Source organism: Zootoca vivipara, chromosome 2, assembly GCF_963506605.1.
Source record: "Zootoca vivipara chromosome 2, rZooViv1.1, whole genome shotgun sequence".
Taxonomy (NCBI): domain Eukaryota; kingdom Metazoa; phylum Chordata; class Lepidosauria; order Squamata; family Lacertidae; genus Zootoca; species Zootoca vivipara.
Window position 1 is genome coordinate 115,008,051 of NC_083277.1, and position 16,070 is coordinate 115,024,120.

Below are 16,070 nucleotides of genomic sequence, written 5' to 3' on the forward strand. Positions count from 1 at the left end.
CCTTTTGCTGCCATGTGGACCCCTAAAAGTTGCCCACGAGGAAAGAAGTGGTCTTTGGGATGAAAAAGTCTCCCCACCCTACAAACAAAGAATGGGTCAGTTGCTACTGAACCATGACTTAAAGAGCTAACTCAGAACCCCTGGAGATGTCAACCTCTGAATGAGAACTGAATGTGCAAGCATCTCTTGCACAGCCTACTTGAAACATTAAGTTTCACTTAAAATTGAATCTAACTCCTTTGCATTCTCCAGTGAAGACTGGGGAAGGATCATGGTTTCAGCTTGGGAGGCAGAGTTTTTGGAACTATTCTAGGAAGACTGATGAGCTGACAATCTTGGTCCAAAGAACAAGAGGAAACCACGTGCAAGCTTTGAATTTTTTTCTTTTTGTGTGTGTAGTGAATAAATTGTCAACTGATGTCTGCATGCTATCTCTTTACCATGCGTGTGTGTGTGTGTGTGTGTGTGTGTTTTATAGAAAGATTGGTTCTACCCACAAGCCTGGCGCTGTATCCCTGCTTGAATTAGCTCATACTGCTACCAAGGCATTTGCTAAGACACAGCAACAGAGATCCATCTCTGAATTTTAAAAACAAGCAGGGTAGGGGAATCGCAAAGGAAACAAAGAGGCAATTGCTTGCACTACTACCTTACCCTCCCATTTTACATTCATAAAACTTGCCAGGACAGCGTTCTCCTGCACACTTTTACAAAGCAAGCTACAATCTCAAGCATCAACTAATGGGCAGACTGTGACGCTTTTTATCCACTCTGGAAAACTCAGGAAATATCACTCTGGAAATATGAAAGGTCTGGCTGTGAACTTTTATATTTAAGATTTCCTCATGCACTAGCCTAGGATACATATATATAAACTTCTATCAAGCTCTTCCTGGAGTGTGAAGTAGATATAGGCAGAAACAAAAGGCACCAGGCCACACAGTATTCTTCTTGACTAAACAGAGATTTGAACCAGCCATGGCTCTTCCACCGAGCGGTAAGATTCTATTTGTGGTCTAAAGTCCTAAGATGTTTTAGGAGGCAAATTAAAAATAAAAATCTAGAACATGAATCTACACTAACCTGGTTGCTCTTCTTTTTCTTCAGAGAATGAGTAGAAGGTAAAGAAGAAGATAACAGCTGCAAAGGTAAGTGACACTGAAATGAAGAGACTGGACCCTACGACAGAGAGGTCCAGGGGAGCCCACATAACCAGAACATGTGTGCTTTCCTGTGTGATATTTATAGACGCTGTGTTAGGCCTCTAGACAGCTGCCTCTGCCGTTCCTCACCCTTATTGGTAGATATTAAAGCCATGACCTTTCATTGAAAATGTCCCAGTCATGTTGTCTTGCAACTGTAAGCTACTTTAAAGAGACAGCTTCGGATTCACCCTTTCAAGATTACTTCTTTTACATCAGGAATGTGTTTTTGACATGTTGCTGTGGCTGCACATAATAGAATTAACAGGCTCCCCAACATACTGCAATGAATTTATATAAGGGATAAAAATATGAGTTCAAGGTCTGTAAGCACGGTGAGCCAAAACTTGCACCAAGGAGAAATAAAATTAATCTGCAGTATAGTTCTAACCTCAGCAATACAGCATAACTTGGTCTTGATGATAGAAAAACCTGCCCTCGCCCCCGTGAAGAATCCCAAAAAGGACAATACCCAACTACCGGTAGCTATATGATGATGATGATGACATGTCAAGGAGAAGGTTGAATGCATGTGTATCATGGAGAATATCTTCCTTACTGGCAGGGCCTTATATGAAAAATTGTGAAACTCTGGGACAGCAACCTCGTTCTCCTCAAACCACATACAAGGAAAGCTTCACTGAGAAGTTTTCTCTCCTTCTCTAACCCCCCCCCTCCTGAACACACACATGCCATAATAAATGCTCTGACAAATTCACATCCTGTTTTAAATGGCTCACTCAGCATTGTAAAAAAACAACAACACTGTATCATTACTTTCTGCCCAACAGGTATGCAGATCAATCTTAGACACTGAAAAGCATGTTGAATAATAGAGTTTACTCCTAGGTACCTAGGAATCCTAGGGCAGGACTTTCAAAAGGGAAGATATTCCTTGGGGAAGCGCCCATAATTCTGTGGCAGAACACATGATTTGCAAGCCTGAGTAAAAGATGCAACAGGGTAACGTCTTACTGCTTTTTTTCATGTCTTGCTTGCAAAAATCTATTCTACCCAGAAAGTTGTGAGTACCAGTTTTCAACTATGATGAAAAACACCACCAGCCCTTGGAAAATGACCCAGCCCCTCCCCCAACATCCAGCACACATCTATTCAGATGCTCCCCCCTAAAAAAAAGTCTCAGAAAACCCACTGTTATTCTGGAGCAGAACCACAAGCTACAATCAGAAGTGCATTGATACAATACAGACGCACACATGCGTAAAGGTAAAGGGATATCTGATCATTAGGTCCAGTTGTGACCAACTCTGGGGTTGCAGCGCTCATCTCGCGTTATTGGCCGAGGGAGCCGGCGTACAGCTTCCAGGTCATGTGGCCAGCATGACAAAGCCGCTTCTGGCGAACCAGAGCAGCACACGGAAATGCCGTTTACCTTCCTGCCAGAGCGGTACCTATTTATCTACTTGCACTTTGACGTGCTTTCGAACTGCTAGGTCGGTAGGAGCTGGGACCGAGTAACGGGAACTCACCCCATCTCAGGGATTTGAACCACCAACCTTCTGATCCGCAAGCCCTAGGCTCTGTGGTTTAACCCACAGCGCCACCCGCATCCCATGCATATGAATACATACTTGCAAATATTTACATACATCAGGCATCCCCAAACTGCAGCCCTCCAGATGTTTTAGCCTACAATTCCCATGATCCCTAGCTAAGAGGACCAGTGGTCAGGGATGATGGGAATTATAGTCCAAAACATCTGGAGGGCCGAAGTTTGGGGATGCCTGACATACATACACACGCATGCATGCTTACATACTTGTAACTCTATACACACATACTTGCAAATATATACATATACACGCATTCATGCTTACATACGTTCTTCCAAATATATACTGTACAGTGCATATACACCCACCTACCCACCCCGCACGCACATGCATGCAACCTCTTTTGTGTTAAACTACTGGCAATTCCCCCCCCCCCGCGTGCGCACGCGCAACCCTCCTCCTCCTTCCTACCAATTCCCTTCCGAGGACTCTGCGCGCGCGTGGGTGTGTTCCTTTCCCCCCGCCCCCTTCTGAGCCAACGTTCTCTCCTCCTCCTCCTCCACAGCCGAGTCGTCGTCGTCGTCTTCTTTTTTTCCCCGGAAGTGGGAGGGGCGGAAAGGGGCGGGGAGAGGGAGCAAACCGGGAGAAGCATTTCCGTTTCCGGTTGCCTTGACGTGTTCCCGCCTCTTCGAATCCAGGAGAAAAGAAAAAAAGAAAGAGAGTGAGTGAGTGAGAGAGTGTGTGTGAGTGAAAGAGAAAGAGCCCCGGGGCGCTTGGAAGGCGGTGGCGGCGGCGGCGGAAACAAAGAGACTTTCGCCTCAGCTCCCTCCGTCTCGGCCGCTGACTTCGCTTCCGGTAAACTGTGGTGGGGGGGTGTGGAAGAGTCTGGGCTTGGTAGTTATGGCAACTGCCCTACTACCCCCCCCCAGTTGGGGTCCCCCACCTTTTCTCTCCCGCCCCTTCCGAGACCTCTAAGGCCCGGTCCGCCTCCCTCACGGACCGCCCCCCTTCTCCTCGCTCTCTTTTGAACCCGGCAAGCTGGGAGAGAGGGAAGCGTGGCTGGCCGAAGAGGCGGGCGGGAAAGTCCCCTGTTTAAACCTCGCCTCGGACGTGGCTTGAAGGGGGGGGGGGAGTTCGCTGCTGGCTGGCGCTCTTGTGGTGGTGTGGTTGTCCTTGCTGCTGCTGCGAAAAGTGCGCCTGTTTGGAAGTACTGTTAAGGCCAGCTCTTGCCCAAACGGGCCTTGCTCCCAATTAAGTGCAAGCCGCTTAAATGCAGTTTAAATAATACCCCGCCCATCTGGCTGGGTTTCCCCAGCCCCTCTGGGCGGCTCCCAAAAGATTTTTAAAAACACGACAAAACATCAAACATTAAAAGTTTCCCTAAACAGGGGTGCCTTCAGATGTCTTCTAAAAGTCAGGTAGTTGTTTATTTCCTTGACATCTGATGGGAGGGCGTTCCACAGGGCAGGTGCCACTACCGAGAAGGCCCTCTGAATCGAACTTCTCCCCTACCCTCAGAGGACAGCTGAACTGACTTACTGAAATCTCTTGCTTTAAGGAATCTCTGGGAAAGGAGGAAGACCGCTGGGGCCGCTGGGCAGGATCAAGGTATGGAGAGAAGGAGAAGGCTATGTTCTGTATTACAGTTGTGTACATTTGCATTTTTTGTACTGTGGAGCCCGGATGGAAGGTGGTATTTAAATTTAATGCATCATGGTGATAATATATAATTTGTGTGGCTTGACAAGAGGTAACCCATCTGTGCGGAGAATTATCGTATGTACTTAAAAGCTGAAGTAAGGATTTTGACAGGTGTCATCCCCTCCCTCCCCACCTGCTGGATTGTGCCGTGATGAGCCTTTGAATTGAATTTCCACTTCAGGTCAACTGCTAAAAGTAAAGGAGATCTGCTGAAGCTGCAGGAGAGTGACCTTGGCTTTTTTCCTGCGGGGTGGTTGGGAAGGGAGAACATATGAGTGTTGAGGTAAGAGTTGAGGGGTGCAGCTCATCACCACCTGGGTCGCTTCATGCTTCATTTTATTTTATCTCTATGACACCTTTCACTCACACGAGTCACAAAGAGGCTTACAAACAATAAATAACAAAAGCATAATAGAACATCACAAAGTTTGACTTTATAGTCACCGTTGCTGTGTCCCTTGAATCTATTGTGGAAACCTAACTGCATTTTATTTATTTAGCAGGATTTATGTACTGCATAATCCTCAAAATTCCTTTGGCGATTTACATAAAAATGAATTCTGTATGATAGTGTAGGAAAAGTAATCTGGTGTGTCTTCACTCTGCACACAGTATTTCCACCTTTGCTGTCTTTGGTGGCTGTGTTGTTTTGACTGGAATTGACAGACTCAAAGAAAACATTCAACTTAGATTTCTCTTATCAAAATTGCAATAATTCTCTTAGCTAAAGAGTGGTAAAATGGCCTAGTGAGAACAGGAGAGGGAAGTCAGAGGTTAGGAGATAAAACACCCAGTCATATATATAATGCAGAGCTTTCCAAACTTTTCATGTTGGTGACACACTTTTTAGACATGCATCATTTCGTGACACAGTAATTCAGTTTTACTAGCAAACGAGGTTAAACCAACCCCTTTCCAGCCCCAGGAGAAGTTTGGGGAATGTTTGCGCGACACACTGCAGCCAACGCTAACGTGTCGTGAGACAGTGTTTGGAAAGCTCTGATATAATGTATCATTGTTTTGAAACATTGTCTCCAGTGGAGTTTAGTAGTTCACTTAATTGCAAAATCATGGTAATACAGGACAATTAGTTGGGTGACCACACCCTGAAAAACTAGTTCCACTACCAACTTTTAGTTAGTGGAAAAGGATAGTGTGGAATATTTAGTTTCTTAATGATGCAGTGAGTATAAAGCTGTATTTCAACTGTACATCTAAGAGTTTGTGGCCTTTGACTTGTCAGAATGGTCAGAGGAGAAGGGTTCTGAACAGTAACATGCAGCTATGAACATTTGCAAGTTGGTGATATGCATGATTAGTGATGTTAAATTCTTGAGAATAATCTTTTGGAGAATATTCTTGAGAATACTCTCCAAAAGATTATTCTCGAGAATTTAAAATCACTGTGAATGAACATAATACTAATACAACTGCACCCTTGTTTAATTAGAATAAAACTGCATTATTAATCCCATTTACTTGAGAATAAACCCCATTGAAATCAATAGGACTTACTTCTGAGTAGACACGGTAATGAAAGAGCTAAAACATTGTATTATTGATTTCTGAAGAGCAGAAACGGCAATATTTAAAAACTTTTTATTTCTCTTTCACTGTTAAAGTATGTATATTTTTTCCATACAATGTGTGATTGCAATGCTTTGTTCTAGACTTCACAACTCTTTTTCCAACTTTTTTACTCAAGAAACTGGGTATTTGTACTAGACAAACATTCCATGGGGTTTGCTCTAAATCCTTAATATGTTATACATCTTGCTCTTTTCAGGCACTTGAAACTTCTATCATATGAGTCAGTTATGTGAGCAGTTCAGGAATGGGTGAGTCTGTGCATGTTATACCAGCCCATTTTGTCTTGCACCCTTTATCATTATAAAACCTACATCAAATGGAATCTCCATGTCTTTTCAGACACTTTCAGACCTACCTAACAGCCCAGTCTGAATTTACACATTAGGATTTTACCCAGTTTATGCTCCTGCTTGAGCTTTAGGATCTGCCTCACTCTATTTTTGTAACCAGCAGCTTTCTCAACCTTGCTGTGGCATGCTTAATATCACCTTGCTTCTTAGGGGGTTGCTCTACATCCTATGTGCTTGCTCTGCATCATGTGTGCATTTTTGGTTCCCTGCAAACATATGCTGGCCATCTATAATAGTAAATGAGCAGGTGCAGTGGTAGTGAGAGGTTTCTGGCAAGTTGGAGAAGATCACTCATTTTTCTCCAATTGGAAAACGGCTTATTAGATTTCAGCTGTTGCAAGGTTGTGTGTGAGAGAGGGGTTATTTTTATGTAGCTCGAGGCTGCTGCTTATCATCTGGACATAATTGAAATGCTACCTACTGTCTCTCTTAAATTTAGCATTATGAAGAATGTAGGTTGTACCTTTTGAGATGTGAAAGCTACAGTTTGTAGTACAGGTGTTGCTAACCTTTTTGGACCAGTGGGCACACCTTGAATTTTGAGAGAGTGGTGGGTAGCACCAGTCACAAAATAGGTGCCCTTGGGAGTGTGGCATACCATAAAATTAGGTAGCCATCCCTGACAACGTTATACTTACCATAGGAAGCCAGCTATGAGTCCTGCCTAAGTGTCTGGGGCACCAGTTAAAGCCTAATTTGTGGACACCAGGTTGACAATCCCTGTTATAGTATATATCAGGGGTTCCCAACAAAATTTTCTCGAGGACCCCTCATCGAGCCGCTATTGTGACAAGGACCCCCATTAATTCCTAATCCTAAAATTAAAAAGTGAGAGCCAAATTAAGAGTCTTTTTATATTTTATATTTATACGTTTTTTTACAGTTCTTCCTCTTCATCTGTAGACCTTTGTCGTTTTAACGAACCACTTTTTAACCAACGGTCCATTTTTAACTACGCGAACTGTAGCTTCCGCGAAAAACAACGCTTTGTTTACAAACACTACTGTTTTGCAAAGAGGCAGCTCACGCCAGGGAGGAGGGAGGGGAATGGAGAAGACAGGGTACCTGCGCAGTAGCGCACAAATGAAGCCGACGCGTGCAAAGCATCTTGGGGAGGTGAGCGTTAGTAGAATGCGCGCGCTGCCTCTTTGCAAAACAGTAGTGTTTGTAAAGCGCCACCTAACGGCATACAGCAGAACTACTGCCTCTATCTAATTCTAGTTTTGCGCTAGACTCTGCTCATGCAGGAAGCGGCCAAAACAAAAAAATCTGTTATCATACGAAATATAATACGAAATATATTTAATTTTTTTTTTATTCTAATAGCATCTTGCGGACCCCTGGGGGTCCCCGGACCACCTGTTGGGAACCACTGGTATATATGATTGCTCAAGGTGTTTGCCAAGTTACCTTGATTTCTGTATGAAGCTTGTTACAAGTGTGAATAAAGTTCATGTGTGGTCTCTTTCTGGTGTTTTCCTTTCTTGGGGTTTGTTTTTGCTTCTTTGGCATTTGTCATTCCAGTGGTATGTAGTCCACAGGGAATTTCTCCTGCAGAAGTCCCAGCTACGCCACCTGTTTGCTTAACATGAGCTTGCAGAATGAAAACCTCTCTTGGATTGTGTACACTTTCTTTCCTCCTGAGAATCATACACTAAGGAGCTTTTCTCTTTCAGATGAAACTGCTGATTGTATGAAGATGGAGGCTGGAGACTATGGGCTAGCTAATCACACTTCTGTGTTCAAGACTCTTCCTCTACAGCAGAACGCTCTCTCAGGAGATCAACTTCCATTGTCTGGCAACAAGGTTTGAGAATGAACTGCTTTTATTTCTTAGCTGTATTTTTTTTTACTGTATTTTTGCTCCAAAAGTAACGAGGCTAATTTTTGCTCTTTGAATTATAACACTTGGCTGCAATCTCAACTTCTCAATGTTGATTGGTTGGTTGGAAGTGTTGCAATCTACTGGCTGCTGGAATGAGGGTGGCGTTCCATTGTGGTGAAAACCCAATACCCACTCAAGTGGGCAGTAAGATACCCCTGGCAGAATGTGTTGTTTGGATTGCTGGCCCCTTTTAGGATTGCTTTGCCACTAACTTGGTTGATTTCAATATATACCATATAGAATAAAGTTGGGGACATATCCAGCTGTTGTAATGGAGATTCAGATATTTATCTCCTGCAAGTTTCTTGTTATTATTATTAAAATTTGTATGCCACCAGGGTGTAATAAAGATGAGTATGTAAAGATGAATTTGTATTCAGGACTACTGGGTTTATTATTTCATACTATAAAATAAAGCAAAACTTCCTACTGTCAATTAGAACTAGACAGCTGTATAATTACCAAGAGGGTTGGAAGGGCAGAAGTCATGTAGAGATTTTTAAGGAGATAACAGAAACCACTGGGTTAAAGCTGACCAAAAGTCCAGCATTATTTTCAATTTACAATGGGGTGGAAGGTTTACAGGCTATGAAGGACTTGCTCACAAATTTATTGACAGCTGCACGAATTATTATAGCTAGGAAGTGGAAGGGGCAAGCAGAATATAAAATGGAAAAATGGTATAAAGAGATGGAGGGAATATGCAGAATAAATGATTTTTAGGAGATATGGAGGGTGTAGAATTTGTACTGTTCAAATGGAAATGGGTCAAACCATCGCAATAGATATTGAAATTTTGGGAGGTTGGATAGTTACAATGGAAGGGTCTCAGTGGTGGGGTGCACATTTTTATTCTTATTTATTTATGATTATTTGTCAAAAAGAAAGAAAGAAGAACTCATGTAGAGAAAGATGTTGAGGTTTATAAAGTCTCACTACTGCATAATCCCCCTAAGCTTAAATGTAGGAAGGCTGAAGACAAGCAAAAGGCATTATTATTAGTTGGCCAAAGGTATGTGATTAGTTCTGCAGCATTTCCAAACTTTGACTGCAGCATTGTATCCTAATGTGCCATTCTTTACATTTGCACAATTTTTCTTTAGGATATTTTAAAGTTGCAAAATTCTTCGTATACAGTCATACCTCGGGTTACAGCTGCTTCAGGTTGCGCTCTGTGCTGAACCCAGAAGTACCAGAACGGGTTACTTCCAGGTTTCGGTGCTCGTGCATGCGCAGAAGCACTAAATCACGCTTTATGCATGCGCAGAAGCATGGAATCGCGACTTGCTTGTGCGCAGACATGCAGATGCGGACTGCAAACGCTGAGGGTTGCAAGCGTGCCTCCCACATGGATCATGTTTGCAACCCAAGCGTCCACTGTATTTCAGTTTTAGTTTCACTTATATTGTTGTAGCTAATGATAATAAGTTGCACGGTCCTTCTGTTACGCATAAAAACACACACACACACACACACTTTCCCCAGATGTGATCCTTCCTTTGAATATATTCTGGTTTTATGGCTTCTTTTGTGCAGTTTTCATCAAACAAGTTTGATCATCTGGAGAGGCCTTTTACTTGTCCGACTGGAAATACTTCCTGCAGTTTCGGCTACTATTCAGGTAAGGCGAGGCTGACTTGGGTTCACTTGAGAAACCAATTAAAAGCTTTTAAAACATGTGCTGATTGTAACACTGCAGTGAAATTTCCTTTGGTGAAGTTATACATGCTGCCTTGCTATAGTTTATGGTCGAGTCTAAACTTCTACTGTATAGAGGAATGCATTTGAAACTTTTGATATATTCCTTAAGAACATAAAGGTATATGCAGTGTCTCTCTCTTATATTTTTACATGTATCATTTTTGTAAATTAGTTTCATTTGTTGAGACATTGGAAAGAAAGAGGGGAAACAAGGTGGGTAGGGGGTGGGAGGGTAGGTGGGGTTAGGTGACGATGTTTTTGTTTTACTTGATATATGTGGGGTTTGATATCAACATCAGGTTCTCTTTTATTCACTTGTGTTCTTTTGGTGGTGAGAGAGATTGGGGTTGGCCTAGGGTGTGGTTGTTCATTTGTGGGTTTTTTCTGCGTAATATTAAACTGAAAAGCTTTTGTTTTTGAAATGTATGAATAAACCTGGGAATACCTTTTACTATGTTTTTGTTTATAGTTCAATACAGTCTGGAATATGGGCTGCCAGGTGACCAACCTTGGGTTAACCAGTAGTCTCCTTCCGAGTACCTGTTAATTGGGATTATGTTGCCAAAAATCATGCAGGTACTCTTAAAAGAACAGGCTGCAGTCCACAACCTGAGCAACTAACTTGCTAAATAGTGGAACTTCCGGTCTACTGCAAGCGCCGATCGGCGGGGTTTGTCTCGAGCTCCGAGACAACCCGGCTCTGCGAGGGGGGGGGGAAAGCCGTGAAAGCGCCGCGGCTGCCCAAAAGAGCCCCATATTGAGCTTTATGGGGATGAAGTGCTTAGCAGTGCCCTGATCCCGACTCCCCTACTCCCCGGTAAGCTCAAGAAGAGCCCCGGGAAGAGCGGGGTGGAAGTCGTGGGGGCCATCTTAAGCTTCATCGTTACCCTCGCAGCAGCGAAGCTTCGTGCCGGCGGCAGAACGCAGTGGATTCTTTCGCAACAAATGAAACAAATTTGGAAACCGTGAGTAAAAGATTTTAAGAAAAGTTCAAAAATTTGAAAGATTTGGCCACGGATGAGGTTAAAAAAGGAAGTCGACATCTCCTAATTGTGAGACTGTGATACAGTAAATTGATCCCCTGCCGGGAAGAGAAAGGAAGTATCTAATTTATTAACAATTGGACTTTGAGCCCTTTGAAACCAGATCCAGGGCTCTGGAGGTTCCTGCGATTGATTTTGAGGACTTGAAATTGCAAATATTTAAAAGTGAGTTGATTGAGGACAAAGTAACCAGATCGGGCAACAAAATGGATTACAATGTTTCAGAATAAACCCTCCGCCATTTCCTGCAGTGTGACTGGTGGGTTTCCCACGGGACTGGAACAGATAAGATGGCTTCAGACCTAGCAGCTGGAAAAGATCAGCCTTGGCAAAAAATATTTGCAGTGCTGAGTGACATAAGAAAAGGACTGAATTCGTACACCAACGCGTTGCGGGAATGCGCTTTGTCGTGGGAACACAACGAACAACCAAGAGAGGTGAACAGAGAAAGCAGCACGGAAAGAAGATTTGACATAGAAGTTGAAAGATTGGATGTGGAGGATATAAAGAAAGCACCAACATTGAACATTTTTATGACACAGGAAGAACTGGTACAACAGGAAGAGGAGGAAGAAGAAGAATGGCAGTATGTTCTACAAGTGGGAGATGTGGAACAGAAAAAGGACTGGATTCAAAATCTCCTCAAGGATGAGCCAGAGAGGGCTCTTGTCCTCTCAGTGAGAGAGGGAGGACAGGGCACCCCCTGGGAAGGTAGACAGAAAGGTATAGGTGGGAAACTGCAGAAGTGGGAGGAAAGGGTTTTGTGGAAGCTGTGGGAAAGGGTGGGAGTGGGTTAATAGATCTTAAATGTGAATAGAGATGGATGATTGAAACGACCCTACACTGGTATGTTATACGGACTTCGCTGTAAGCTTCTGGAAAATCTGGAATGGTGGAAGAGGGGGAGCAATGCTATAATGGATGTGGGAAAATGTTTAAGAGTTAATGTTAGAATGATGATTTGTTGTTAATAAAAATTATAGGCAGAAGGGAAAAAGTTATAGAATGAAGAAAGGAAATTAGAAATACTTGATTTGAAATATTAGATAAAGGTGATTGCAATAAGATATGAAAGATGGGTTGAAAATAAGAACAAAGAATTGATAAAATAATGTGTAAGATTAGTAAAATTACAATGAATACTGTTTAAGTAATATTCTAACAGGGACCCAAGGGGGGGAGGTTGAGGGAGTCCAAAAGGTGTTGATTAAGATTTAAATTAGAGATTTTGTTTTTGATATTTTTCTTTTTTCTTTTGTTTTTTGTGTTTTTTGTATTTTTGCTTTTGTATGGTGTATGTGTGTTTATATGTGTGTGTTGGAAAATTTTCAATAAATACATTTTTTAAAAAAACTAACTTGCTAAATAGTGAGGCAGGCTTGTTGCAGTTTTACTGGTGGGATCTCATTTGAAACTTTTATAGCCTTTTTAGTTCCTTGATACTATCTAGGGCAGGGGTGTCAAACTCAAATTCATTGGGGGCCGCATCAGCAGTTTGGTCACCCTCAAAGGGCCGGTTGTATCTGTAGGACTATGTGTCCACTCTTTATTATCAAATTATTGTCACTGCATTCAATTATTACTGTTTTTTTTGTAATAATGTAAGTAATAACTAGCTCTGAAAGCAGAAACATAGTCAGAATAATGGCAAGTAGATATTCAAATGTACAATTATTGTACAATTTATTGAAAAATGATTTTTGGTAACTGCACTGGGTGGTGGAGGCTCGCTAGGGTTTCATGCAGGAGCTTTGCAGAGCTACTGGTACCTGGAGATGCTGGGGTCCTTCTGCATGCAGGACAGCTGTTCTGCCAGTGAGCCACCACCCTTCACCAAAGGGACTGGCTGAGGTTGACTCACTGGAGCTGCTCTCCTGGTTCCAGGGTTTAAGGGCCAGAAGTATAAAGCAGCATCCTATGTTTCTGAGGAGAGGGAGAGGGAGGGGAGGGAGGAAGGAAGGAAGGAAGGAAGGAAGAAAAGAGGGAGTGGGAGGGAGAGAGGAAGGAAGGAAAGAGGGGAGAGAAAGAAGAGTAGGAAATAAGGAAGGGAATAAAGAAGGAGAGAAAAAGAAAGAGGGAGAGAAGACGGAAAGGGAGAAAGAAGGAAGGAAGTAGGGAAAGAAAGAATAAGAATGAGGAGAGGAAGAAAGATGGGAAGGACGGAAGGAAGAAAGGAAGGAAGGAAGGAAGAAAGAAAAGAGGGAGCAGGAGGGAGAGAGGAAGGAAAGGGGAGAGAAAGAAGAGTAGGAAAGAAGGAAGGGAATAAAGAAGGAGAGAAAAAGAAAGAGGGAGAGACGACAGAGATAAAGAAGGAAGGGAGGAGAGGGAAAGAAAGAATAAGAACGAGAGAGAGGAAGGAAGAAAGGGAAGGGGGGTCGCCGCCTTGATTCAGCGCCAGAAAAGAGCACGAAGGGACCCAGGGGCAAAAAGCATTTCCCGTGCAGCGTGAGGCAGCGGGTGTCCGTTTTAGGAGACGTGCGTAAAGCCTCAGAGTTGCATGTTCATGAGGCTGAGCCGCTGCCTCCTCCTTCTGCTGTGGCTCGGGGCGCTCCACGCAGTGCTGCTCCGGCCGCCTTTCTACCCCCACCCCAGGCCCCAGCTGTTTGTCGGCGCGGCGCTTCAGCAGCAAGGTCCCGGTGCTGGGTCCCGCTGGCTGGGGCGCTCGGCGGGCCACATGACGAGGTCTGGCGGGCCGGATTTGGCCCCCGGGCCTTGTGTTTGACACCCGTGATCTAGGGAGATGCAAGTACATCCACGGAACTCCTCTGAAGTCCTGTCATGCTTGATACAATTAGGTTGTTTGTAATGGATAACTTGGAGTGAATCGGTTGGCTTTTCATTTACTGTATTGTTGAATGCTTCTTTCTCACAGGACCGCCATCCCCTGAGAGGTATCAAGCAGCAGGAGTGCAAAGACCATTTGGAACAAGTGCTAATGGGCAGTGGAGGAACTGTGATTCTACCCTGGGTCCCGTTTTACAGAAGCCTAGAGCAAACCGCAGCGTATATTTTGATGCACGCAAAAGTCAAAGGTACATTAGGTTTCACTAGATTTTGTTCTGTATTCATACAATTTTAAAAAAATAGCAGTGCGTTGGGCGGGGTAGTGTGTGGAGTTTATATAGTTTGAGTTTTGTATTGTAAGCAGAAAATTGTGGGGTGGGAATTCTTAATGATAACGAAAGCCTGCTCCAGAATATTCCCCATCTGCTGGAAGAAGATGGATTGTCACAGTGAGCCTGAAGTTTTTCTCTTCAAGAGGAGGAGCAGCACTACCTTTTAACTTTTCCTAAGTATGAGGAAGTGAGAATAGGGTTGCTCTGGCTTTCTGCTTGGGTTTATGCAGCAGGGAAAACAAAAATCTGAATAGCTTTAGAGTACTGGCTTACTAATCTAATACCTTGAACTTTTTCTGCAGTACGACATCAAATTCCTTTGCAGGGAAATCAAATCACCATTGCCATATTTCTGCATTTGAAAAATCCTTTCCAATTAAGTCTGTTACTAGTCCATCATGGAGTGCTCAATGTCGTCGGAGCTTACTAAGTCCCAAGAAATCCCAAAGGAGATCCATCAGCACCGCAGAAGAGGTAGGTAAAAGGAAAAAGGAGAGAGAATAAAGTTTCCTGTGTGTGAGGAGCCTTATGCTTTGACTTCTCGTGGGTTTTACCACCTTTTTACAGATTTACACCCCCCCCCAATTGTTTTGTGCTGGGGGTGACATCTCTCATAGTATTTGGCTTAATTTCCCTATTACAACAGAAGGGTTTGCTAGACATGCGCACGTCTCTGACTACGTTTGACTGATCTCTCTGATCTTGGGTTGTGGGGGAGATAAGGGCCTAGGCTAAGAGTAGTAGAAAAATCAGGGGATGAGTAGACTAAGGGAAGTACTTGGGAGAGGAGTCCTTGGAAAGGAAGGGATAGATGGATAAAGGAAAGGGGAAGAGAACATGAGTAGGGAAGAAAGATAAATCTACAGATGTGAAGACGTGCCCTTAGACCAATTAGTAGATGTGTCCAAACAAATAAGCCAAATCATACACTATTATGTTTTGCTGTTCACATTCTTGCAGTGCTGGGAGGAGGCATTTTATTCTTCTCTACAACCCTTTTCTTTGAAATCTTTAGAGCATCTGACCCTGACCTTTGGTTTCATCTTGCATATTGGGGTTTGTGAATTTTGGAATTAAGCAGTGTATTAAATAATATATAAAAAGAATTTTGCCTCTCAAGATGTATGTCTTTGACACAGAGGTTTAAACTATTGCTTTTTTGTTGGTTTTTTTTTTAAAGTGTAAACCTTTGGTGTCAAGTAGATAAATATGTGGACTCTTTCTATACTACAGTATGTTGCATGTCTCTGCAGAGCCAGGATTGAACTATTTGGCTGGTTGAAATATGTGTGGTTATTTCTCCACAGACAGTTCGAGAGGAAGAAAAAGAGATTTACAGGCAACTGATTCAAATGGTTACAGGGAAGAAATGCTCAGTCTCAAAGTCCTCTTCATTGTTGTCTCTCAACCTGTGAGTCTCTGAAATACGCTGCTAGCTCATTATCTACCTCATGTTTTCAGTTCGTTGGTGGAAGCCCTGATCTTTTTGTTTGTTTGTTTGTTTTCAGACCCAGATGCGCAGGTCCCAATAAAAACCTTGTGAAAGAAGCTGAAAATCAGAGTAGGAAACCTTTTGAAGCTTATTGCCCCACCGCAGGCAACCAATCATCTGGTGTTCTCAGGACTCAGGAGCAACACTCGCACAAACCACTGCCACATCCAGTCCATAATTTCCCTTCACGTGTTACCTTTGAGCCCAAGGACACCAATACAGCAGCTCGGCAAAATAGTGTGTCAGCATTGGATTTGCATGCTGAAGGTGAAAACAATAGATGAGAATTAGACTATTCTCCCTGCTCAGCCCTTCTTAGCTTTTACTTTCTGAAGATCATTAACAGATTGTTCCAACATATATGTAAGATGGCCTATATGTTTCCTTGCAATCCATTCCCAATCTTGTTTACATGGAAGTAATTTCCACATTCAGATGGCCTGCACTCATGATTGCAACTTAAGGCTAATTATATT

The 16,070-nt window shown here is 43.1% G+C and overlaps 2 protein-coding genes across 6 annotated transcripts in view; one reads left to right on the forward strand and one right to left on the reverse strand.

Moving 5' to 3' along the window:
* The window catches only part of PFKM (phosphofructokinase, muscle), a 40,829-nt gene extending 39,593 nt beyond the window's left edge, over positions 1-1,236 (reverse strand). Inside the window, exon 1 of the mRNA XM_035099484.2 lies at positions 1,084-1,236. Coding sequence (XP_034955375.2) covers positions 1,084-1,210 — 127 coding nt within the window. The 5' untranslated portion in view covers positions 1,211-1,236. The remainder of the gene's footprint in view (positions 1-1,083) is intronic.
* A 2,108-nt stretch (positions 1,237-3,344) lies between these two features.
* The window catches only part of SENP1 (SUMO specific peptidase 1), a 43,885-nt gene continuing 31,159 nt past the window's right edge, over positions 3,345-16,070 (forward strand). Inside the window, exons 1-9 of one of the 5 annotated variants that reach the window (XM_060272094.1) lie at positions 3,345-3,437; positions 4,275-4,324; positions 6,204-6,255; positions 8,034-8,164; positions 9,779-9,863; positions 13,859-14,018; positions 14,405-14,576; positions 15,410-15,513; positions 15,611-15,861. In XM_060272094.1, coding sequence (XP_060128077.1) covers positions 6,252-6,255; positions 8,034-8,164; positions 9,779-9,863; positions 13,859-14,018; positions 14,405-14,576; positions 15,410-15,513; positions 15,611-15,861 — 907 coding nt within the window. In that variant the 5' untranslated portion in view covers positions 3,345-3,437; positions 4,275-4,324; positions 6,204-6,251. The other 4 variants (XR_009557225.1, XM_060272095.1, XM_060272093.1 and 1 more) reach the window with 4 other exon arrangements.